The 27,553-nt window shown below is 37.4% G+C and overlaps 1 protein-coding gene across 3 annotated transcripts in view; it reads right to left on the bottom strand.

The window, feature by feature from the left end:
• Positions 1-27,553, bottom strand: part of LOC123533853 (MLX-interacting protein-like) — a 97,123-nt gene that overhangs the window by 18,612 nt on the left and 50,958 nt on the right. For 2 of the 3 annotated variants that reach the window (XM_053519909.1, XM_053519911.1), the window contains 5 exons: positions 24,717-24,847; positions 20,901-21,003; positions 16,940-17,103; positions 16,180-16,266; positions 10,119-10,139 (listed from right to left, as the gene is read on the bottom strand). In XM_053519909.1, coding sequence (XP_053375884.1) covers positions 10,119-10,139; positions 16,180-16,266; positions 16,940-17,103; positions 20,901-21,003; positions 24,717-24,847 — 506 coding nt within the window. The remainder of the gene's footprint in view (positions 1-10,118; positions 10,140-16,179; positions 16,267-16,939; positions 17,104-20,900; positions 21,004-24,716; positions 24,848-27,553) is intronic. The other variant, XM_053519910.1, reaches the window with a different exon arrangement.

Genomic DNA, 27,553 nt, shown 5'->3' with positions numbered 1-27,553 from the left:
TAATATCGTTACGTCGAACTTCGGATACGTCGATGCAAATTTTACAGTCCCTTGAATATCGAGGTAACGGTATTCGACTGTATTTTATATTTGACCACTAAGTGTGACGTTGACCTTAGACCTAATGACCTGGGTAATTCGGAATGAGGTTAACAACTGATGGTAAGTTTATGAATTTTATCTCAATGGTTTAAAAGATACAGACTGGACATGAACTATAGCAATTTGCTCTTCAACTCGAAGTGTTTCCATGACCCTGAACCTAGTGATAAGAGTTGTGTGTTGTGCATGTCATCTTGATAAGGTAAACAAGGTGCTAGTTTATAACAAGAAGCTGCGTTCAATAACGCTTGATGCCCTCGGTGGCATCCTTGTTGATACAAAGCAACCTAAGTCCAAAACGAGGTCAAGTTCAAGGTCAAGGTCAAACTGAGGTAAGGTGATGTCTGAAGTTGAGGAATGGTCACAGGTTACATCTGCATTAGTATCAAGTCATTTTAGTAATGGGTATTGATGCTAGACGAAACGGTCCCATTTGGTTAACCTCATACAGACAGACGAATGAACAGACGAACGAACAGACAGGACAATCACTATATGCCTCCTGCATCAGTAGATGCCAGGGGCATAAAAATCTTTCCAAGTGGAGCAGACACAATGTAACGCTATTTGACCTTCTACTGTGACTCTGACTACATCACCTGGGTTGTGCGCTCTGCATGTTGTGTTTGGATGAGGTGAATAACTGATACTAGTTTTATGAAAATTTACCCAACAATTTAAAAGATGAGGAGCCAACATAAAGTTAAACTATTTGACCTTTGACCTCAAAAGTGACAATGACCCTGGGCCATGCTACTTGCATGCTGTCTTCATGTATTAAACAAATGATGTTAGTTATATGAAACTCTCCTAAGCAGCAATGACAATATCACGGGTACTAAACAGTGCATGCGGTACTGACTGTGCCGACGAGGATTGAAGGCACTTCGCTTCCTGTACCACAGGTACTTCGTCAATGTTTACAAAACGAGCGAGATCGGTGAGTGATTTTTGTCATTTTTGTCATTTTGTTACTGCATGGAGTATTTTTTCAAAAATCAGGGAATGTAGCGGGGTGTAGATGTATCTTATCTACATATCCATGCTAAAATTTGTGGCAAATGAACAATTTCCTAGAAACGTAAGGACAAATAAGTTGTGAATGAAACCTGATTTTTTCACATCAGTGACTGTTTAGACTCGATTTCTTTTCGCTGACCCAAACGATGTCGTCTCTGCCGTCGTAAATTATATTTATAAATGACATGTGATCTGCTAAAACATAAAATGTGTCCAGAAAATTCCGAATTTGAACGTTATGCTACTTTTGGAAAAGTGCCACAGGCATTTTGACGATGCCGCAGCCCCTTCGAGGTGCCGCAGGCACTTTCAAAAAGTATCGGGACATAAATTTGGCCGAAACTAGACAAACAGACAAATGGAAGAACAGAGAAACAACATTTCCTTCAAGAAAACGAAAAGAAAAAGGGGTGTTGAATAGTATGCAGTGGAATGCAAGTCAACTGAAGTCAGGTACCCTCCAGAAAGCGGTCCGCAGAATAAAAACCCTACTTTCGTTTTCACGTAAAACAACCCGAAAACAAGCGAATATTAGCATGAAAAATGTCCTATTTTATGTTAAATTCATTCCATGAGTGGAATGATGCCCATTTGGCTCCCGATTTACACGCAAATGCGCGAAAAATGGAAAAATTAGGATCTACTTATTAGGGACTTCTTTCGATACACCATGGAAGCACATTTTGACCGAATTACTACATTGTAACCTCTGCCACGAGATAGATAGGTAGTTGTCGCGATACTTCAAGAAATTATCGTGATAAAGCGAAGTTTCTAATAAGAGTCTCAATAGTCAAAAGTTTCCTGTAAATATTATTGCGATGATTCACATTATAATCTCGATACCATTTGTGTAAGAGCCCATTGTGGACAGTTGACATTTACTAGCTAGACAGTTATTACGGTATAAAATCAGAAACTGTATCAATGTTTGAAATTTTCTGTAGTTATTTTAATAGCCTAACGTTTCCTGTAAATATTAAGTATACCTACAAAAAAAAATATTTTAAAAATGTTTTCAGAAAAAAGGAGAACTTAATATAGCTCATAAACGATCAAACGGGAGAATTTTAATAGTTTTTACATGTACGTAAAAACCTATTTTATTCCCTGCAAACAAAACTTTGAAAAAAAAACAACAAACATATCGAGCAGCATAGGATGGGCAGAGAAGGCAATTTTCAAAGAGCAAAATGTTTTGGAATACAGTTTGCTTCAACGTACTGACCGGAACAATCGCGTACTATAGTTTAAGTAGTATAAATTACCCACGATGATAAACCGATTGCTAAACTTTTTATATTTGTGAATATAAAATATAATCGTACGAATGCGATTTATTTGAGATGTAGTTATGGGCCAAATTTATGAAACTTTTTGAAGTGCCTGCGGCACCTCGAAGGGGCTGCGGCATCGTCAAAATGTCTGCGGCACTTTTCCAAAATTGGCATAACGTACAAATTCAAAATTTTCTGGACACATTTTATGTTTTAGCAAATCACATGTCATTTATAAACATAATTTGCAACGGCAGAGACAACATCGTTTGGGTCAGCGAAAAGAAATGAGCCTATACAGTCACTGATGTGAAAAAAATCACGTTTCATTCCCAACTTATTTGTCCTTACGTTTCTAGGAAATTGATCATTTGCCACAAATTTTAGCATGGATATGAAGATAAGATACATCTACACCCCGCTACATTCCCCGATTTTTGAAAAAAATCTTCATGAGTAACAAAATGACAAAAATCACTCACCGATCTCGCTCGTTTTGTAAACATTGACGAAGTACCTGCGGTACAGGAAGCGAAGTGCCTTCAATCCTCGTCGGCACAGTCAGTACCGCAGGCACTGTTTAGTACCTGTGAATATGGAGCAGACACATTGTTAAGCTATTTGACCTTTGACCTCAAGTAACCTAGGACCTAGTGATCTGAATTGTGCTCGCCGAGCATCACCTGGATGAGGTTGAAGTTTAACAGTAATTTCATGAAATCTTTCAGGCAATTAAGACACTGAGTGGAAATCAGGTCACCTGGTTTTAAACTAATCTTTACATATTTTATAACTTTGGACCAAGATGGCACATCTGAAGTTACCGACCGTAACCACTCAGCCACCAAGGCCTGTCCAATAAAAAGAATTTAACAAGAAAGGCAAGGCATTTCTGAGGCCCAAATGCCTTTATTGACTTAGTATACATATTATACATGTTACAATATCAACACAATCTGCACTTTACAGGATGTTGCCATAGTGTAATGTGATACGACATTACAAAAACCATTATGCATCAATAACTTGGCCATTAATGTACAATTCAAGAGAAAACATACTGGTTAATAACAGCGCTATTCTTTGTGTATGAAACACATTAGCTGGTTTCAAACATATTTGGCTGCAACTTACTTTAACCCTTAGCCTGCTGCAGGCGAATTTAACAGCCTTTGCAAACAGCTTTGAACCAGATCAGACGCCGATTAAATCGGCGTCTGATCAGGTTCCAAGCTGTTTGCTACTCTTGACAATATTTCTTCCAATTTTGGAACAAATTGAATGAACTTTACAATATAAGCAGACGACATTCCCAGCAGACGACAGTTTATCTAGCATGCTAAAGGTTAAATATTCTCATTACTATAATTATCTTATGTAACACAAGCTACAGAAACTAAAAATCCTATTTTAGATATGTACTGAAAGGCTGTTAACTTTACTATCTGTCGTGGATTGTGCACTAGTACTAATATGTTGTCCTTAAGTAAAATGCAACTTCTCCATGCGGAACGAAAGTGGAGGATGAATTATTTAAGATAAATTATTTTCCTTCAAATTGTCACTGCGGACATATGCCTGGCCCAGGTATGAAACTCATGACCCCAGGATCTAAAGCTCTTTGCTTTCCTTACACTCTTGAGCTAAGAGGGCGGACGCATCCCTTACAAGAACTAAAAAAAAAACCTTTTGACTTGAACATAAAAGAAAGGTTAGTGTGCATAAAAAGTATGCAATCAAACTGCTATTTAACTGAACTAACAAACTCTTCAACTGTTCTAAAAGATGTAATCTAGTAAAAAAAGAAATTGCATACAATGTAACCTTCTAGAGTGAACAATGCTTGGAAGAATACATATTTGTCATATAGAGGTAGCTGTCCTATAGAGGTTCCTAAACAATCTTAAATCCAATTAGAAAGGAAATATCCACCCCTGAAGAGAGGTGTTTGCCCTTCAGAAATGTCACTAGAGACTTTGCTGCACTTCTGTTACATTTTTTTTTGTTCCTTCTAACATGTATCTTATTTCTGAGGGACGGTTTATGCATCCAGCTACCCTGTCCCCACTTCCCTAATCAAATATAACCTTCCTTTAGGTAAGATAAACAAGAGCTGTCCATCAGACAGCGTGCTCTACTATTCCGCGATTTGACAGTAAAATGAATATATGTCTCAACAAGAGCACCGCCTTGCGGGTGCAGACGCTCATCTGATTTCTTTGTCTCCGTGTAGTAGAAATATTGTCCTACCCATGATTTCCTAAGTCCAAAAAGGGCCATCATTCTTGCAAAAGGGAGTTATGTTTCTTGCTGTACAGAGTCAGCTTATGATGTTGAACATTTGTGCTGCAAGTTTCAAAGCAATAGCTTTGATAGTTTAGAAGAAAAGTTTACCTAAACATAAAACTTAGCCAAGAAATGTGATATTTTCTAAGTCCAAAAGGGGCCGTAATTCTTGCAAAAAGCAGGACGGAGTTATGTTTCTTGCTGTACAGGGTCAGCATATGATGGTGAACAAGTGCTGCAAGTTTCAAAGCAATAGCTTTGATAGTCTAGGAGAAAAATTTACCTAAACATAAAACTTAACCAAGAAATCTGATATTTTCTAAGTCCAAAAGGGGCCATAATTCTTGCAAAAAGCAGGATGGAGTTATGTTTCTTGCTGTTCAGGGTCAGCTATTGATGGTGAACAAATGTTGCACGTTTCAAAGCAATGCCATTGATAGTTTAGGAGAAAAGCTGATCTAAACATAGAACTTAACCAGGCAACGCCGACGCCGATAAAGTGATGACAATAACTTATCATTTTTTCTCTCAAAAAATCAGATGAGCTAATAAGAGACCTCTACTTTAAAAGGAAGATACACCAAAGGGCATAATTCTGTCAAGAACACATATTAGAGTTATTGGGATTGTTACCACACATGCAGATGATGATGGTAAAGATCTATTTTGAGTTTCAAGTCATTATCTTACATAATACCAAAGTTTGTCAAAAAGTTTAAGTATAAAATGGGCATAATTTGGTCAAAAATACAAATCAGAGTTATGGGGATTGTTACCACACATGCAGATGATGAAGATAAAGACACATTTCAAGTTTCAAGTCTTTATCTTATATTGTACATATGTTATATCCAGAAAGTGAAGATTGCCAAAAAACTTTAAATACGAAAGGGGCATAATTCTGTTAAAAATACAACTACAGTTATGGGGATTGTAACCACGCATGCAGGTGATGATTATAAAGGAATATTTTTAATTTCAAGTCATTCTCTTTTGAAGTATCAAAGATATGTCTGTAAACGAAGCTTTCGAAAAAATCTAACATGAAAGTAATTCCAAGTGTAACAACTTTGTGACCATGACCTTGGGTATAATGGGCCCAGTCCCTGCACATACTTTGTATGCTGGACAATGTCTATATGAACGTACAGTAAGACATAAACAATAGTAACAAAGACAAACAAATGTTGCAGAAAAACCTTAACTAGAATGTGTCTGTAGGACACAGGAAGTGCCCCCCCCCCCCCCACTGGTACATTTGTCACAAATAAGGGGAAATAATTCAAATGTTTGCAGTCCTAATGGGGTATAGCCTCAACAAACATTTTATGAAAAGGATTCATTATTCTAGGCCATATACTTTTTGAGCTATGAGCATCACAAACAAAAAATCCACTATTTTGGCTATTTCAAGGGCCATAACTCTGTAATAAATGCAAAGATTCTCAGGGAGAATGCCAAGTGTGCAAGGACACATCATGATAAAGACTCAAGCAAGGTTTCATGAAATTACATCAAATACTTTTTCAGCTAGGCACATAATTAGGTGAAAATGTGCATTTTTTTTACTATTTACTATTTCAGGGGCCATAACTTTAACAAGAGGGTCGCTCACCTACGAAAAAACACTCCATAACAGTGTAAAACATGTTTGACCTAGTGATTTCATGGAAACAAATATTCTGACAAATTTTCATTAAGATTGGACCAAAAAATTGGTCTATTGCGATAAAACAAGCATTTTCTTAGATATGACCTAGTTTTTGACCCTAGATGACCCATGTTCAAACTCGACCTAGATTTTATCAAGGCAATCATTCTGACCAAAATTCATGAAGATCAACTGAAAAATACAGCCTCTATCACATACAGAAGTTTTTTCTTTGATTTGACCAAGTGACCTAGTTTTTGACCTCAGATGACCCATATTCAAATTTGACCTAGATTTCATTAAGGCAATCAACCTGATCAAATTTCATAAAAATCAATTGAAAAAAACAGTCTCTATCGCATACACAAGATTTTTCTTTAATTTGACCTAGTGACCTGGTTTTTCACCTCAGATAACCCATATTCAAAATCGACCTAGATTTCATCAAGGCAATCACTCTGACCAAATTTCATGAAGATCAATTGAAAAATACATCCTCTATTGCATACACAATGTTTTTCTTTGATTTGACCTAGTGACCTAGTTTTTGACCCCAGATGACCCATTTTCGAACTCAGCCTAGATTTTATCAAGGTAATCATTCTGGCTAAAATTCATGAAGATCAGTTGATAAATACAGCCTCTATTGCATACACAAGGTTTTTCTTTGATTTGACCTAGTGACCTAGTTTTTGACCCCAGATGACCCATTTTCGAACTTGGTCTAAATTTCATCAAGGTCATTCTGACCAAAATTCATGAAGATCAATTGAAAAATACAGCCTCTATCGCATACACAAGAGTTTTACGTGATATGACCTAGTGACCTAGTTTTTGACCCCAGATGACCCATTTTCGAACTCGGCCTAGATGTCATCAAGGTAATCATTCTGACCAAAATTCATGAAGATCAATTGAAAAATACAGCCTCTATCGCATACACAAGGTTTTTCTTTGATTTGACCTAGTGACCTAGTTTTTGACCCGAGATGACCCATTTTCGAACTCGGCCTTTATTTCATCAAGGCAATCATTCTGACCAAAATTCATGAAGATCAATTGAAAAATACAGCCTCTATAGCATACACAAGGTTTTTCTTTGATTTGACCTAGTGACCTAGTTTTTGACCCGAGATGACCCATTTTCGAACTCGGCCTAGATTTGATCAAGGTAATCATTCTGACCTATATTCATGAAGAAGAATTGAAAAATACAGCCTCTATCGCATACATAAGGTTTTTCTTTGATTTGACCTAGTGACCTAGTTTTTGACCCGAGTTGACCCATTTTCGAACTCGGCTTAGATTTCATCAAGGTTATCATTCTGACCAATATTCATGAACATTAATTGAAAAATACCGCCTCTATCGCATACACAAGGTTTTTCTTTGATTTGACCTAGTGACCTAGTTTTTGACCCGAGATGACCCATTTTCGAACTCGGCCTAGATTTCATCAAAGTTATCATTCTGACCAATATTCATGAAGTTTAAATGAAAAATACAGCCTCTATCGCATACACAAGGTTTTTCTTTGATTTGACCTAGTGACCTAGTTTTTGACCCAAGATGACCCATTTTCGAACTCGGCCTAGATTTCATCAAGGTTATCATTCTGACCAATATTCATGAAGATTAATCGAAAAATACAGCCTCTATCGCATACACAAGCTAGATGTTGACAGACGACGGACGACAGACGACGGACGACGGACGCCGGACATCGAGCGATCAGAAAAACTCACCTGAGCATTGCTCAGGTGAGCTAAAAATAGGGGGTGGAGCCAGCCAACAAATAAGAGGTGTGCAAGTTTTTATCATGATAAAGACTTATGCAAGTTTTCAATCATTTATATTAAATACTTTATGAGCTAGGTGCATCACAAGGTGAAACGTGCATTTTTGACTATTTCAGGGGCTATAACTCTGAAAATAGGGGGCGGACCAAAATGAAAAATAGGAGGTGTGCAAGTTCATATCATGATTAAGAACCATGCAAGGTTTAATGAATCTATATCAAACACTTTTGAGCTAGGCATGTCACAAGGTGAAAATGTGCATTTTTGACTATTTCAGGGGCCATAACTCAGAAAATAGGGGGCAGAGCCTGACGAAAAATAGGAGGTGCGCAAGTTCATATCATGATTAAGACTCATGCAAGGTTTCATCAATTTATATCAAATACTTTTTGAGCTAGGCGTGTCACAATGTGAAAATGTGCATTTTTGACTAATTCAGAAGCCATAACTCTGAAAATAGTGGATGGAGCCAGACGAAAAATAGGAGGTGCGCAGGTTCATATCATGATAAAGCCTCATGCAAGATTTCATCAATTTATATCAAATACTTTTTGAGCTAGGTGCGTTACGAACTTCGGATGGACGGACGCACAGACAAGCCCAAATCTATATGCCCCCACCACTCATGAAACACCTTGGTGACCTTGACCTTCTGTATAATGGGCCCAGTCCCTGCATATATTTTGTTTGTATGCTGGACAATGCTTACCTGAAGTTACAGTAAGATATAAGCAATAGTAACAATATATGACAGGAAAACAAAGGTTGACGAAAAACTTGCTCGGACAATGCCAGGGTGAGTCGAATAGCCCCCTTCAGTCGAATTGAAACAAAAGATTGATATTTGTTGTGATTTAAGTTAAAACAGCAACTTTCAAGTTTTTAACCTTTAGCCTGCTGGTGGCAAGTTATTCTGCCTTTGCGACCAGTGCAGACCAAGATTAGCCTGCTAAAGGTTAAATGTTGGTTTTATTTGTTTCTGTTGGGTTTAAAGCCACGTAGACAAATTTTAATGGCCACATTTCTAGCTTTCTTTTATAGGTGGATGAAGACTCCACGTGTTTCAGACATTGGCATGCACCTGGGTAGAAAAGACACTCTCCACAAGCCAGCTGAATGGCTTCCTCGCATGAAGAATTCTACACCTCAAGGAAGGTTTTAAGCCCACAAGGATGAGAGGCAAGTGATTAAACATTGGAGGAAAATCCCAAGTGCAGGATATTATTTCTGGCGAAAGGCAGGACCTGGGTAGAACTACCAACCTTCCATAAGCCAACTTAATGGCTTCCTCATAACAATGTGGGCTAAGTGAGTCAAAGTCAGCCATCTTAACCACTCAGCCTTAGGGGCTCCTCCAAAAAAGAAATGCTATTGGTGTTACTCTTTACACATTTTAATAAAGACCACCTGAGAATAATGAACACCTCTAAATAAAGGCCACAACGGTAGAGCAAGTCTTGAAAGCTCACTACTTTCTTTTCTGTTTACTTACACCATACTTTTACCTGTTTTTAACCTTTACCCTGCTAAATTTCTATAATGAACTTGTCCATCTTTCAATCTGGACACTACCATTAACTGTTAAAAGGGATGCTTACCAAAAAGACATCGACTGAATGGCAAACAGTGCAGATCTTGATCAGATTGCATGGATGTGCAGGCTGATCAAGATATACACTGGTCACAAAAGCAGAATCAGGAGTGTCCAGCATGATAAGAGTTAAGAGACTATCAGTTAACAAAAACCACATTTTTCATCTCCCAAGGGTGGTTATGTAGCCAGGTTTGACGGTTTAATGAGAATCTACAGTTGTAACCAGAGTTTTTTTATCCATGAACTCCATGTAGTGTCACAGTTTATCTACTATACCACCTTGCATATTAAAACTATGCTATCATGAAATTGTTCATTACTCGCGATTAATGTTTTCTTGGTTGCTTGGGTTACTACTAAAAAAAGGAAAACTGGAATAGAACACATACCTTCTGCACTTGGCCGGACGTCTACAAAGAAACAAAATTCATACAACATTTTGGCGCCAACATAAACCAAGAAACTGCGACTTCTGCCAGACTTAACTAGAGCTATCACTAAAGGTGATGAATATACCCCCCGCATGCACTGACACAGTACACTGCAATCTGACGCACACAAGATTGCATAATTATGTGGACTGTATGTATATAGACTGTATGTATACAGTATGGTAACAAAAAACAAAGTCCCATAACTATGCAGAATATTTATCTAAAAGCATGTAACATGCACCATGCACAACTGGGTTGGTACTGATCACTTTTGTGAAGTTTCATTGAATTGTGTGTAAGGGTTTGGTAGATTAGGCACCCACAAGATTGCATATGCAGACTGTATGTACATAGTATGTTTACAAGAAACAAAGTCCCATAACTCTGCAATTTTTGTCGCTGAAAGAACCTAACATGCCCCATGCACAACTACTGTTGTTACTGATCACTTGTGTGAAGTTTCATTAAATTGTGTCAAGGGGATGAGGAGAGATGGTGCACACAAGATTGTGTCTATGTATATAGTATAGTAACAAAAAAACAAAGTACCATAACTCTGCAAATCTTTTTCTGAAAGAACCTAACATGCCCCATGCACAACTACTGTTGTTACTGATCACTTGTGTAAAGTTTCATTAAATTGTGTCAAGGGGATGAGGAGAGATGGTGCGCACAAGATTGTGTCTATGTATATAATATAGTAACAAAAAAACAAAGTCCCATAACTCTGCCAATTTTTTTTCTAAAAGAACTTAACATGCCCCATGCACAACTACTGTTGGTACTGATCACTTGTGTGAAGTTACATTAATTTGTGTCAAGGGGATGAGGAGAGATGGTGCGCACAAGATTGTGTCTATGTATATAATATAGTAACAAAAAAACAAAGTCCCATAACTCTGCAAATTTTTTTTCTAAAAGAACCTAACATGCCCCATGCACAACAACTGTTGGTACTGATCACTTGTGTGAAGTTTCATTAAATTCTGTCAAGGGGATAAGGAGAGATGGTGCGCACAAGATTGCGTCTACGGACAGACGGACAGACAACCTGAAACCAGTATACCCCCCCTTACAACTTTGTTGTCGGGGGGTACAATAATGAATCATCACTACTTCCTAAAGAACAAATGAGCCACGCCATGAGAAAATCAACATAATGGCTTTGCGACCAGCATGCTGTTCGCTTTCAAAGCCTATTGCAATTAGAGAACCCGTTAGCGAACAGCATGGATCCTGACCAGACTGTGCGGATGCGCAGGCTGGACTGGATCCATGCTGGTCGCAAGGCCACTATGTTGGTTTTCTCATGGCGCGGCTCAAATACATCCTCTTGTCTATGGCAGCCTTTAGTCTACAGCAGAAGATATTTACACCTCAAACCTTCACTTAAGGTAAATGACCTGTAATGGTATTTGGCAATTTCTGTCCAATAACATATTGTCTGTGCACAGTTAAACCTTCTCCACTTGTTATGCACAGCCATGTGCTCATACTGGCTACAACCAAAAAGTGCAAAAAACAGAATGCTAAAGTATGTAATTGCACAAAATTGCTACCTGTCATTATCTCTCCACTACTTTAATTTGATCTGTTTCAACTCTAAAGTAAATAAGCAAGTAAGTTCGTTATTCAATCTGACCAAAAAGCTATCAACAGGTCGCTATTCTCTGTTGGCGCATATTCAGAAGAGCTCTGTAACCATTCTGTACCTTTAATCCCTTTGCACTTCATCCCTGAGCCCCATTCCCATCAAATTTATAGCATAGTGAACAAGAGCTGTCACTATTGGTGACAAATGCAACCAAAGCGTGTCTAAGAATGCTACTGTTGTCTGCGCAAAAATAAAGTACACATCATTTTGTGACCTTGACCTCGACCCTAAAGACCCAGGTCATAAGTATGACACACCTTCTCAATATGTAAACATTTGTGTCAAATTATTTTCAAATCCCTTGATAAATGGCACAGTTATGGACCAGACAAGAAATACCTTTGACTTCTAAGTGTGACCTTGATCTTGGATCTAGGGGTCTGGGTCCTTGCGCAAGACACATCGTCTCATAATGGTAAACATTTATGCTAAGTTATTTCAAAATCCCTTCATGGACGGCAGAGTCATGGACCGGACACAAAACAGACTCTGTTAACCTTTGACTTCTATGTGTGACCTTGACCTTGGAACTAGGGGTCCGAGTCTTGTGCATGACATGTCGTCACATTATGGTAAACATTTATGCCAAGTTGTTTCAAAATCCGTTCATGGATGGCAGTGTTATGAACATGACATGAAACAGACCCTGTTAACCTTTGACATCTAAGTGTGACCTTGACCTTGAAGCTAGAGGTCTGGATCTTGCGAATGACACATTGTCTCATTATGATGAACATTATGCCAAGTTATCTAAAAATCCCTTCATGGATGGCAGAGATGCAGCCCTGACAAGAATTTACAGAGACACACATACGCACTGACGGACAGTGCGATTTTAATACACCCACCTTCGGAGGCATAAAAAATAGATCAATGTAAATATATTGAAACAAAGAAGAAGAAACCAGCATAATAATAAAATTATGTAATTCTTTTCCAAATAATTTCAATAATGCCAAAATGGCTTTGCATTTAATAAATATGTACTTTTTTTCTTGGAAATTCTAAATTTATTAATTGGAAAATGTTGTTTGGAGATCTATAAAGAAAATCGAATATAATTATGTATATGCATGTCTTTTTTGTTTCAGCATATTTCAACTTTTTGAAGAAGGGTAAGCCAAGACATTGAGAGAGAAAACAGCTGCATACAGAAGACATCATTCAAAACAATTATCAACAACTGACAGATCGATAGAAACAAACATTTTTTTCACTGAACCCTTTCCCTGCTAAATTTCTAGAATTAACTTGTCCATCTTTCAATTTGGACAGCACCATTAAGACTGAATAGGGAACAGTGCAGATCATGATCAGACTGCATGGATGTGCAGGCTGATCATGATCTACACTGGTCACAAAGGCAGAGTCAATCATGTCCAGCATGATAAGGGTTAAATGATACAGTAGTATAACAGATATGAGCCGTGCCATGAGAAAACCAACACAAAGCGTTTGCGACTAGCATAGATCCATACCAGCCTGCGCATCCGTGCAGTCTGGTCAGGATCCATTTTTCTCTAATAACAATTATAGGCTTTGAAAGTGAACAGCATGGATCCTGACCAGACTGCGCGGATCTGGATCCATGCTGGTCACAAAGCCACTATGTTGGTTTTCTTATGGTGCGGCTCATATATATATATATGTGATTCTGTGATTTTCAGATTTTTAAAAGGTCCCCCACAAATATTCACAATTTCACAGTATAATATATATATAAACAGTTTAGTTCAGAATTTATAAAGCTCTGATCTAGTTACAACTACCATGAAAGATTATGGCTATTTTTGCAATTAGAAAACCAAGCATACATAGTTTATGTAAAACATAGTCATTGACTTAAGATAATTGATGAAAAGATAATTACTGATTGAAAAGACAATTATTGAGAAGACTGAAAGGTTTCTCCTCACAATCTCTTTAACTTTTATTTTTTATCAGACAAGAGCTGTTTGAAAAACACACATGCCTCCCATGACGGCCTGTCAAAAGAAAGTGGGTATGTAATTTTGTTTACTGTGACCATGACCTTTGACCACATGACCTTACAGATGTCAGGGGTCATCTACTGACTTCTAGCAACAACCCTAAGACAACTGACAACCAAAGCGTTCTTTAATTACTGAGCAGACTGTTTTCAGTCTAGAGGTCACAATGACCTTGACCTGAAGCCCAAAATATCAAGGGTCATCTACTGACCACATGCAATCGACTCAAATTAAAACTAGAAAATGCTTTTGTAAAAAAGCGCATGTCTCCCCCAATGCAAAGTCCTATAGGCAAGAAGTCAATAGGGGTCAGGAGCGAAAGTCAAAGAGACACTGATGGTTGGCTGCAATAGGGATCATCTACTTGGCATGTCCAGTCATCCCGCTAAATTTCAACACTCGTGGCCTAGTGGTTCTCAAGTCACTGTTCAGGCTCCTGTGACCTTGACCTTTGAACAAGTGACCTCAAAATAAATAGGGGTCATCTACTCTGCATGTCCAATCATCCTATTAAGTTTCAACATTGTAGGTCAAGTGGTTTTCAAGTTATTTCCAAAAAATGATTTTACATGAACAGGCCACTGTGACCTTGACCTTTAACAGACTGACCCCAAAATCAATAGGGGTCATCTACTCTGCATGTTCAATCATCTTATGAAGTTTCAACATTCTGGGTCAAGTGGTTCTCAAGTTATTGATCAGAACTGGTTATCAATGTTCAGGCCCCTGTGACCTTGACCTTTAACGGAGTGACCCCAAAAACAATAAGGGTCATTCACTCTGCATGAACAATCATCCTATGAAGTTTCAACATTCTGGGTTGAGAGGTTCTCAAGTTATTGATTGGAAATGGTTTTCCATGTTCAGGCCCCTGTGGCCTTGACCTTTAACAGAGTGACCCTAAAATCGTTAGAGTTCATCTACTCTGCATGACCAATCATCCTACGAAGTTTCATCATTCTGGGTCAAGTGGTTCTGACCGGAAATGGTTTTCAATGTTCGGGCCCCTGTGACCTTGACCTTTCACAGAGTGACCCCAAAATCGTTAGGGGTCATCTACTCTTTATGACCAATCATCCTATTAAGTTTCAACATTCTGGGTCAAGTGGTTCTCAAGTTACTGACCGGAAATGGTTTTCAATGTTCAGGCCCCTGTGACCTTGACCTTTAATGGAGTGACCCCAAAATTGATAGGGGTCATCTACTTTCCATGTACAATCATCCTATGAAGTTTCAACATTCTGGGTCAAGTGGTTCTCTAGTCATTGATCAGAAATGGTTTTCAATGTTCAGGCCCCTGTGACCTTGACCTTTGACGGAGTGATCCCATAATCAATAAGGGTCATCTACTCTTTATGACCAATCATCCTATCAAGTTTCAACATTCTGGGTCATGTGGTTCTCTAGTTATTGATTGGAAATGGTTTTCAATGTTCAGGCCACTGTGACCTTGACCTTTGACAGAGTGACCCCAAAATCAATAGGGGTCATCTACTCCTCATGACTAATCATCCTATGAAGTTTCAACATTCTGGGTCAAGTGGTTCTCTAGTTATCGATCGGAAATGGTTTTCAATGTTCTGGCCCCTGTGACCTTGACCTTTGACGGAGTGACCCCAAAAACAATAGGGGTCATCTACTCTTCATGACCAATCATCCTATGAATTTTCAACATTCTGGGTCAAGTGGTTCTCTAGTTATTGATCGGAAATGGTTTTCAATGTTCAGGCCCCTGTGACCTTGACCTTTGATGGAGTGACCCCAAAAACAATAGGGGTCGTCTACTCCAGCAGCCCTACAACCCTATGAAGTTTGAAGGATCCAGGTCAAATGGTTCTCCAGTTATTGCTCGGAAATGAAGTGTGACGTACGGACGGAAGGACAGGGCAAAAACAATATGTCTCCTGGGGGAGACATAATAAACAATGCCTTCTTGTTGTTTATCGTCTTATTTAGCAAAGTTAAGTTATTCAGATGCTTGGATTTTTGCACCCTCTAAACAGTGGTAAATTAGGATGATAAATCTACAAAATGTTTGGAGTTTAAGCAGACACTACTATATATAGAAAATTATTACATGTACGCATATGCATAAGAGACAGCAGCAACTCTACAGAGAAAGAAACAGAAATGAACTTCTGTCAAAAGAACTGTCTACCAAACTAAAATTTATGTTTGTAAAACATCTTTTTCAATGGAGCTGCAAACTTAACATTTCACACGGAATTTTAATGCTGCGAACATCATTTTCACTTAAGATCTGATGCTGACAAATCCCTGCATATTTCATAACTTAAGAAACTTTAACAAGAATTTTCAACTATGTTCCCTTGACAGAAATTCATATAAAAGTTGTCTTAGAGTAACCTACCTTTATGTTATTTCTACGCTTTCTCTCAGCAGACAGGTGTATTTTTGATCCAGCATCATCATTGAAACTACTTGCTTCCGGAGACCTCTGAAAACAGAAATCGTATATTAAGCTTTTAATTTTCCAAATGCAAATAAAAACGCTATGTACAACTTTATCAACAGTAATGGTAAGCGGCAATTACCCCTGGTTGAGTGTCCTTCACTGAGACATTGGTATCAGTGCAGACCTGATTTTATCATGTCACACACATTCTTTGCAATGCTTGAACTTATCATTTGTGTAAAATTTCGTTTGAATCCCTTCAATTGTATGTAGACAAACTAATTAGTGTGCCCACTGACTCCAATTGAGACAGATGGTGTGTCCCTTGAATCATATAATGACAATCTTACAGTTTGTCATATAAATACTTGTTGTGCCAAGAAATTAATTGGTAATCAAGTGCTTAGAATGTCCCTTAGAATACAACCATTCATTATAGACAATTGTAAATAAAGACCTATATACATTTTCTTTAAAAACTTACACTTCATAAGAATATGACATTCGGTACTGTCAGTAGGTAAGAGCTTTAGCTATGCGGTTTCAATATGGAAAGCAACAATTTTGGTGAAAAATCTATAAATATACAGTATTTTTCAGTTTTCTAAAGAAATCTGACTTTCACTTAATGACCTTCTATTTCTTGGACACCAAACTGACAACTTCCCCTCATCAATCAGATCAGACTCTGATACACTCAGTTCAGTATACTTACCAATGACATAAGTGAATCATCAAAAGCTGTTAACGACTGGGAAGGTGAGTTAGCAGAGGGAGGACTCGAATTTCCCGGACTGTAAACTGATGGTGGGGGTGTTGACGTAATATCTTGCTTTACTGGACTCATTACCACGCTAGCTGTGCTCGATGCAGACGTTACTGAAACAACCAAAACAACAAATTTGTAGAGTCAAATGTCTCTTATTAAACACCAACTAGTGCCAAATTTATATGTCTAATCAGAGAGTTTGTTAGTTTATATTAATTGATACTACAGTCAGGGCTCCAGATAATTTTTTCGGCCTATGAGTATTTACTCTGAATGAGTAAAATGGTAAAATCTGAAACCGACTACGAATAATTTTACTCCTGAAAATTTGTAAATTTGAAAAACAAAACAGAAATCAGTTTTATAACATATTTTTTGGGTGTAATACCAATGAATTTGTTTGCAGTTCAATTTCAATTAAGCATTCAAGTTTTTGCTTTTTTTTTTCTCCATTGGCTTGCTTTGGCTTAACACTCGCTACCGAATCCAATAGAATATTCAATATACCTTTAACTATGTTTAGAGGATCATTTTTGTTGGTTTAAACAAGAGGGCCATGAAGGCCCTGTATCGCTCACCTGACCTATTGACCTAAAGATCATCAAGATTAACATTCTGACCAAGTTTCATTAAGATATGGTCATAAATGTGGTTTCTAAAGTGTTAACTAGCTTTTCCTTTGATTTGACCCAGTGACCTAGTTTTTGAACCCACATGACCTAGATTAGAACTTGACCTAAAGATCATCAAGATTAACATTCTGACTAAGTTTCATGAAGATACAGTCATAAATGTGGCCTCTAGAGTGTTAACAAGCTATTCCTTTGATTTGACCTAGTGACCTAGTTTTTAAACCCACATGACCCAGATTCGAACTTGACCTATAGATCATCAAGATCAACATTCTGACCAAGTTTAATTTAGATAAGGTCATAAATGTGGCCTCTACAGTGTTAACTAGCTTTACCTTTGATTTGACCTGGTGACCTAGTTCTTGATCCTACATGACCCAGATTCAAACTGGACCTTGAGACTATCTCAAGATTAACATTCTGACCAAGTTTCATTAAGATCGGGCCAAAATTGAAATCTCTAGAGTGTTAACAAGCTTTTCCTTTGATTTAACCTGGTGACCTTGTTTTTGACCCCAGATGACCCAATATCGAATTCATCCAAGATTTTATTGAGGGTAATATTCTGACCAAGTTTCATTAAGATTGGGCCAAAATTGTGACCTCTAGTGTGTTAACAGTCAAATTGTTGACGATGGATGGACGACGGACACAGAACTATCACAAAAGCTCACCTTTGAGCACTTTGTGCTCAGGTGAGCTAAAAATGCGTAGAGTGTTTGTTCACTTTTTACATTCTTAGAAAGAGACATTTCTGTTGTTTACTCTGCACCGAAAGTTGATATTTTAAATTGACACCGCTTTAAAATACACTACCGTACCATCGATATTAATTCCCAACTATCTGATTTACACATGCATTGAGTGTTAAATATAGTTTAACTTACCCGTGCAGAAATATTTTCCTGTTCTCAGGAAATCCCAGGATTATCCTGGGATATCCTGAGATTCTTTTAGCAAGGCTGCATAAAAGTCTTGAAGACAGGACTTTAACACTAAAAGACAGGACTTTTGATAGAAATTGTCCTGTTCACTGGAAAAAGACAGGACTTTTGATGGAAATTGTCCTGTTCACAGGAAAAAGACAGGACTTTTTCTAAAAAATACAGACTGAAAGATGGTAATTAATTTGAAACATGATCTTGTAATGGTCTGGTAAGTTAATTACATCCTGGTGTTGTAGACCCATGTTTTGTATCATTAAGCACTTGTGCTGTGGTGTTGTTGGAGTAACAAGAATATATTCTATATTTGTGGTAAATTAGCAAATTATTTCTGTATTAAACTTTTAGAAATAATACTAAATTTATACCTTCATTTAATGATTTTACAAAACAATACCAGTAAGTTATTTAGAAAAGTATTTTTCTTTATAATCAATCAGAGCGTTAAAGAGTGAAATATGTTAGTACTGTTTAGATTATCTGAACATGTTTGATCAAAGGCAGTTTCACTCTTAAAAGTAAACAGATCATAGAATGATAAGAGCTTTTTGCTCAATATGAAGCTCATAATTTGATGTTTCTAGACTAAATATTACACCTAGTGTTTTTGCCATGTGTGCACATATTTGAACTGATAAATTGATATTTCTGCTATGACAGGTTTTATGTTTCAATGTACATGATGTATACTTTTTAACTAGAAAACATTTTTAATATTTGGAAATGATAATCCTTAATTATTATTCTTACTGTAAATACAATTGAAATTTAACATTCATTCAATTTGTTAACTGTATTTCCCGCCAAAGAGAATTTCAAATCATGTTTACAAGGTATTTAATTACATGTCCTGGAAACTTTCCTGAAGACAGGACAAGTGTCCTGAGATTTCCTGACAACAGGAATTCCTGGGATTTCCTGAAGACAGGACAACAGGACAATTGTCCTGAGATTTCCTGACAACAGGAATTCCTGGGATTTCCTGAAGACAGGACAATTCTCCTGAAATTTCCTGACATCAGGAATTCCTGGGATTTCCTGAAGACAAGACAACTGTCCTGGGATATCCTGACTTCAAGAATTCTCAAGACATTCCTGGGATTTCCTGAGAACAGGACAATATATACTTTTATTTCCTGACATCAGGAAATCCCAGGACATTCCTGGGATTTTCAGGATTATGAGCAGGACAGCATAGTTTTCTTGGTGTTCTGGTGTCCTGTTTTTTTCCTGTTCACAGAAAAATCCTTGGATTGTCCCATTCCCATTTAACGGCGTGAAAAGTCCCAGGACTATCCCAGGAATTCCTGAGATATTTTCAGGACATTATCCCAGGATAGTCCTGGGACTTCTTGGGATAATCCCCGGATTTCCTGTTCCTTTTTCACACGGGTAGGTTTATAGAGTATCATTCAATGCCGAATGTGCCCTGTTACATAAAGCATCAAGACGATTCAGATTTTGTTTATGCTAGTAAAAAGTCATTTCGTGCGTTTCTGTAATTTCATATAGTTTTTATATGCTTAAAAATGATCAGACATGCCTATATGCATTATTTCAAAGCGTAATTTACGCTAATATGCATCTTATCTGGTACCCTGCTACAGTTCCTGATTTTTGGGCATAGATTATCTCCCTTGATAAATCTGGGCCATTTTTAGTCTCACTTCAAATAGAAAGTTCAAAAGTTCTAAAGATACCTGTTTAATTCATTCACACAGTGTGTTTGCTTAAATGGTAATGAACAGTCCTTACCTTACTTTTCTTAAAGACTACTTAATCCCCTCTTTCCTTTCAGTACTGAACACTTCTTACCATGTTGCTTAGAGTATTGAGCATTTTATATCCTGTTTGCTCAGAGTATTGAACGTCTCTAACACACTTCTTACCCTGTCATTTCACAGTACTGAACACTTCTTACCTTGTTTGCTTACAGTACTGAACACTTCCTTTCCTATTTGCTTACAGTATTGAACACTACTTCCCCTGTTTGTTTACTGTACTGAACACTTCTTACCTTGTTTGCTTACAGTATTGAACACTTCTTACCTTGTTTGCTTACAGTATTGAACACTTACCTTGTTTGCTTACAGTACTGAACACTACTTACCCTGTTTGCTTACAGTATTGAACACTTCCTTCTGTGTTTGCTTACATTATTAAATGCTTCTTACCTTGTTTGCTTACAGTATTGAACACTTCTTACCTTGTTTGCTTACAGTATTGAACACTTACCTTGTTTGCTTACAGTACTGAACACTACTTACCCTGTTTGCTTACAGTATTGAACACTTCCTTCAGTGTTTGCTTACATTATTAAATGCTTCTTACCTTGTTTGCTTACAGTATTGAACACTTCTTTCACTGAGATATTGCTGGGACTGAAGGCATGACTAGCAGCTGCTATCAGCACACTGGTTGGGAAATCTGATATCTGTAAAACAGAACAGAAAACAAATTATACTAAGATATTTGACTTTGCAAGTTTCAGATCTCAAGAGAACTTTCACTAAAGCTGGCAAAATATTGATACTGGAAAAAAAGAGACCTAAAAGTGCTTTTTCCAAGTAAGAATGTTTGTTGATATACATTTTTAGATGATACAAACAACAAGAGCTGTCAGTGGACAGCGTGCTCGACTATTCTCAGTGCTTGAAAGTATGATATAAGCTATGAGTAAAACTTTAACATTACAATAAGCATATTCTATGTCGAAAAGGGGCTATAATTCAGTCAAAATATGAAAGCAATATCTCAATGGACTTTGAAAATATTTGGGATGGTACGCAAACTTTAACATTATTCTAAGTCGAAAAGGGGCCATAATTCAGTCAAAATGCTTGATAGAGTTGCCTCCTCCTTTTTACAGACTGGGGTCATGATGGTAAACAAGTATGCAAAATATGAAAGCAATATCTCAATGGACTTTGAAAATATTTGGGGTGGTACGCAAACTTTAACATTTGTGTGACGCTCATGCTCACGCTAACGCTCACGCCGACGCGAGTAGGATAGCTCCCCTATTCTTCGAATAGTCAAGCTAAAAATTATGCCATAACAGTATGTCTTTCCAGCTTTAATGGTGGACCGAGACCACATGTGTTCCTTCAGATTAGAAAATATATTGGTTTTAATTTTGCTAATAACTGCGAATAATGGCACTGTCTAACTGAAAATATTTGTGAATAATAATCAGCATTATGTCCTTAAACATTCAACATTCATTGTGACCTAGTATTTGACCCTAGATGACCAATTAAAGTACTAATCTGAACAGCAGACTCTGATTAAGTTTGTTCATGAGAGGTAATGAAATGAGCAACACTCTTCCTAAAATTGTTACATAAATCCTCAGTAAAAATTACCCAATACTGTGACTACACAATAATAAACTCAATGCTATTCATTTATTTCATGTGCATATATGAGCCGCACCATGACAAAACCAACATTTTGCATTTGCGACCAGCATGGATCCAGATCAACTTGCGCATCCGCACAGTCAGGTCAGGATCCATGCTGTTCGCTAACGGTGTCTCTAATTGCAATAGGCTTTGAAAGCGAACAGCATGGATCCTGACCAGACTGCACGGATGCATGGACTGGATCCATGCTGTTCGCAAATGCAATATGTTGGTTTTCTCATGATGCAGCTCATATATACCCGTTTTCTGCTGAACTTCAAATTTTTAACTGATTAAATATTCATTACTTCCTAGTACAACAGTAACCTGTGTACAAAATGTTGAAGCAAGTGTGATAATACTGTCATATGAAAGACTGAACATCTTGCTTTTCAAGGCTAAACTTGGGGAGTTCAAATGACACAAAAACTTGTTATCTGTAACAATAGCGGACAATAAACACATCATGTCAATGATACACATAATATCTAATCATGAAAAAAATTCTCATAAACTGTTGAATACATTCATATACAGGCCATTAAAATTCACATTCCTACTGAAAAACATTGTTTAACAAGAGCCCTGCCAAGAGGGGCAATATATGTCAGAAGGGTTATATCAGAGGAGGACAGTAGAAAATTTCAAAGATTTTTTTCTTCTTTCTTTTGGTGGTGGTGGTGGTGGTGTGTGTTTATGGGTTAACATTTGTGTCAAATCATTTTCAAATCCCTTGATAAATGGCAGAGTTATGGATCAGACAAGAAACACCTTTGACTTTTAAGTGTGACTTTGGAGCTAGGGGTCTGGGTCTTGCGCATGACATGTCATCTCAATATAAGGAACATTTATGCCAAGTAATTTTAAAATCTCTCCATCAAAGGCAGAGTTATAAACCTGACATGAAACAGACCATGTTAACCTTTAACCTCTAAGTATGACCTTGACCTTAGAGCTAGGGGTCCGGATTTTGCGCATGACATGTCTTATTATGATTAACATTTATGCTAAGTTATTTCAAAATCCCTCCACTGATGGCAAAGTTATGGACCAGACACGAAACAGACCCTGTTAACCTTTGACCTCTAAGTGTGACCTTGACCTTCGAGCTAGGGGTCTGGGTCTTGCGCAGGACATGTCATCTCATTATGGTGAACATTTATGCCAAGTTTTTTTCAAAATCCCTTCAGTTACAGCCCGGAAAAGAATTTACACGGATGCACGCACGGACGAACTGCGCAATTTTAATATGCCAACCTTTGGGGGCATAAAAATAGGTGAGGGTGGGGACTTTTTTTTGGAGGGGGAGGGGAGGGGGGGGGGGGGCTGGGGGAAGTAAATGGGGGAATGTAATGTAGTCTGCATATCATCTCATCATCTTCTGCCTATGTTCAAAGTTTTAAGTCAATACCTTTAATACTTTTTAAATTATGCTCTGGACAAAAATTATAATGGGCAGATTTGACCTTGCTGTAACCTTGACCTTTCAAGCACTCTGCACATCGTCATACTGCCGCCTACCTACATCTCAACTTTGAAGTCAATACCTTAAATGGTTACTAAGTTATGCTCCGGACATAAAATATGACTGGAAAATTTGACCTTTGAGCTTAATTTTAGACCTTGAACTTTGATTTACAGACCCGGTTCATGTGCTCTGCACATACCTACCTACACCCAAAGTTTGAAGTCAAAACCTTGCAAGGTTATTGATTTATGGACAGGAAATATTAAAGCCAATTTTGACCTTTTAGCTCAATATGTGAACTTGACCTTTGACCTACAGAGCTGCTTCAAGTGCTCAGCACACCATCTCATCGCCATCTACTAATGGGTCAAATTTAAAGTCAATATCTTTAATGGTTATAAAGTTATGATCCGGACATAAATTACGATGGACAGACACACGCACCATCAAAACGGGTGTATAACAAATTTTTTTAAGATGTATACATATCTAGTAATTTAACAATGCCTTAACTATCTGATTTTACTATGTCATTTTTTAACCTTTACCCTGCTAAATTTCTAAAATGTACTTGTCTGTCAGTCAGTCTGGGCAGTACCATTTATTATTCGATGGTGTGTTCATTGAAAATTTACTAACTGAATAAAACAGTGCAGACCATGATCTGGTAAAAGGTAACTGTTGTGAACATTTTTTCGCTGACTAATATATAGGCCGTTTACCTGCTTGAAAATAATAGGGAATTTTAATCTCGGGAACAGCTCATATAAAGGAATCTACAGTATGTTTAAAGTTACATTTAAGCTATCGGATAACTTAATAATATGCACTTCCCACATACGAATCGCTAAAATGCATTTATTTTGCACATTTAACTGCAGGTAAATCTATCTGTGCAACCGGACATCTTTTTTTGTGAATATCAGGTAAATTTGTCTGCACAGATCTCCATGGACAAGAATGAGTCAGTGATGCAATACAAGGTCCTCATCCCGAAGGAGACTGAAGCATAACTTAATCAGATGTCAGTGATATATTGCAATATTAATTATAAAGGGTCTTGTATCGCAGAATGTGTAAATTATGTCAAATCGTCACAAAGATGATTAGCATCACCAAGAATTTTAACTCGCTACCTACAGTGCTTAACAGCCAGGCATCTTATCTTTAGTTTATACTACACAAGTGTCGGTGTCATATGATTGGTTGTGCCCCTAGTTGAGTGTCAGACACCTTAACCACTGCTCCCATTATAACCTTTGATTGGGTACTTACTGAAAGAGGTAAGGTCATAGAAGCGGACTGACTGGTAGGCAACGACTGAACTGTTGTAGGTGATTGCAATTGAGACAGAACACTCCCTCTTCCCTCCTCCTTCACACTGATTATTGCTCCAGGATATGTCCCTAAAATGAAAAAAATATATAGATTAATTCCCTTGAATACTAACTACTGCAAATGAAATGAAAAAGTCACACTGCTTACTTCCCTTGAATATTCAATTAAACTGTTTCCTTGAAACAGAGTTATTTATACTGATTACTTTCCTTCAGCAAGAGTGGCAGACTGTCACAAAGTATGCCCGTCATCAAACTTGGCCTAATTCAAGGGCTATAATCCAAGAGTGCCTGGGGCGATTTGGCTGGTTATCGAACTTGGCCAAGATATTATGCCCAGAAACATTGTCAACAAGTCTGGTGAAGATCAGATGAAAACTGTTTGACTTTGACAGCGGACAAGGCTAAATTCGCAGATTTCGAGAAATTCAAGGGCTATAATCCAAGTACCTGTGGCAATTTTGCTGGTTATTGAACTTGGCTGAGATATTATGCCCACAAACATTATCTGCAAGTTTGTAGAAGATCGGATGAAAACTGTTCAACTTAGAGAGATGCCCACAAACATTGTCACCAAGTTTGGTGGAGATCAGAATGATAAAAACTGTTCGACTTGGAGAGCAGACAAGGCTAAATTTGCAGATTTTGAGTAATTCAAGGGCCATAACCCAAGGGTGCCTATGGCGATTTTGCTGGCTATCGAACTTGGCTGAGATATTATGCCTACAAATATTGTCACAAAGTTTGGTGAAGATCGGATGAAAACTGTTCGACTCAGGGAGCGGACATGCTTTTGGACGCCGACTGCCCGCTCGCCACGGGTGTTCACATAATACGCCCCGCTCTTTCAGAGACTGGCATATAAAAAGGATAAATAAAAGGATTCATTAAATTTTGTGGTACTTATTCACATTGTTACTATCATTTTCTCTGTCAATTTGTTTTCTTTTAATAACTTTTCAAGAAAAATTGGCTAGATTTTCACCAAATTTGGCCTACAGATTTCTTTCATTAACCTTTCTCAGCAGTGTTCAATGGTTCCATTCTGTACTGCTCAGTGACACATGTCTCTATTATAACTGGTAACAAACTTGACAAGTACTTTACCTCACTGAATACATGAAACAACTTTGCTTTCACAGGACTCAAGAGCTTACAAATTCACGACACAAGCAATATAAGTACACACAACATGCTCAAGACGTACTTAAAGACAAATCCACATTTATTTTTAGCAATTACCTTGCATGTTTCTGTTTCAAAGGTCAAGCAATTCTTGTTATGTTTAAATTATTACTGCAGTTTATTACATTAAAAATTTTAATAAGGGTTTACAATTGCAAAATTGCCACCACTTCAATATTGAACATAAATACAGGTCTTAAATGATGTATGACAATTTAACACCTGTTGTTTAATGGATTTCCGATCAATGTATTTGTAAACATTGGTACTAAACATTCTTATTGTGTTTTACATCTTTGTATAATGTCTAAATGTTTATAAATGTGGTGCAAATTGAAATAGAATCTAATATAAGATAAAAGTATATCTGCACATTTGAAACAAGTATTGTTCAACAATGTAGAATTTCATTAAACCATAATATTTTCAAAGCATCATTGGATCTGAATAAAAAGATAGGGTCAGGTCCTTCATCTTGTTTGTTAGATCTATTTGAAAATAGTGGCCGTGTCAATTCCACAATGGGCATCTGTAAGAAAATCAAACTACTAATGACATTTTTTTGTATAAAAAAGAAGCACCACAAAGCAGATTTTAATGAAATCAGACTGCAATGATGTGCAGACTGATCATGATCTACACTGGTCTTAAAGGCAGATTCAATCGTGTCCAGCATGATATGGACTAAAAGTGGTCAAAAGAGCATAAGGGCATCTCAGGGTTCAGACATCAGCAAGCAACAATGACAAGTTCTGGTAACTAAAGAGGTCCTTGATATAGACAGGTGTATCAATGAGTTCTTCTTTTTTTTTGTTTTTTGGATTTAACAATGTCATGATAGGTCATATGGCGACTTTCCAGCTTTAATGGTGGAGGAAGACCCCAGGTGCCCCTCCGTGCATTATTTCTTCACGAGCGGGCAACTGGGTAGAACCACCGACCTTCCGTAAGCCAGCTGGATGGCTTCCTCACATGAAGAATTCAACGCCCCAAGTGAGGCTCGAACCCACATCGATGAAGGGCAAGTGATTTGAAGTCAGCAACCTTAACCACTCGGCCACGGAGGTCCCACATCACTGAGTTCAGAGTCCAGTTTCATCCATAAATTGTAAGAATATTATATATTAATTCTGATTTGTTCCAAGTGAGACACATTCAAAATCATGAATATTTGATATGACAGCATCATAATGACGTTGGGCTGCTTAATTGGTAGTGATGTTGCCCTAGAAACTATAATTGAATAATACTAATGTTCTGAAATCTGCGATTTAAGTATTAAGTATGCTTTAATTGATAATATTTTCAAATGACCAGAAATAAAGATTTTTGAATACTTTTCTATTTTTTTTTTTTAACAGTTTCTGTTCTCCTAAGAAAATGAACTCATGAATTGCTCAAGTGAGGGTACAGATATTATTATCCTAGCGAGTGGTGCTTCACTGTACTAACAGACTCCAGTGTACTATTGCAGAGTAGCCTGGTTCATTAATACAATCTGGTCACTTCTGTTATCTTCCTTTACCGTACGAGTGCAAATTTATTAATCAAACTGTAATAGTAGCAAATATTTAATAGAGCAAATATCTG

This window comes from Mercenaria mercenaria, chromosome 12, assembly GCF_021730395.1.
Source record: "Mercenaria mercenaria strain notata chromosome 12, MADL_Memer_1, whole genome shotgun sequence".
NCBI classification, from domain to species: domain Eukaryota; kingdom Metazoa; phylum Mollusca; class Bivalvia; order Venerida; family Veneridae; genus Mercenaria; species Mercenaria mercenaria.
This window is presented reverse-complemented; position numbering and strand designations above follow the sequence as displayed.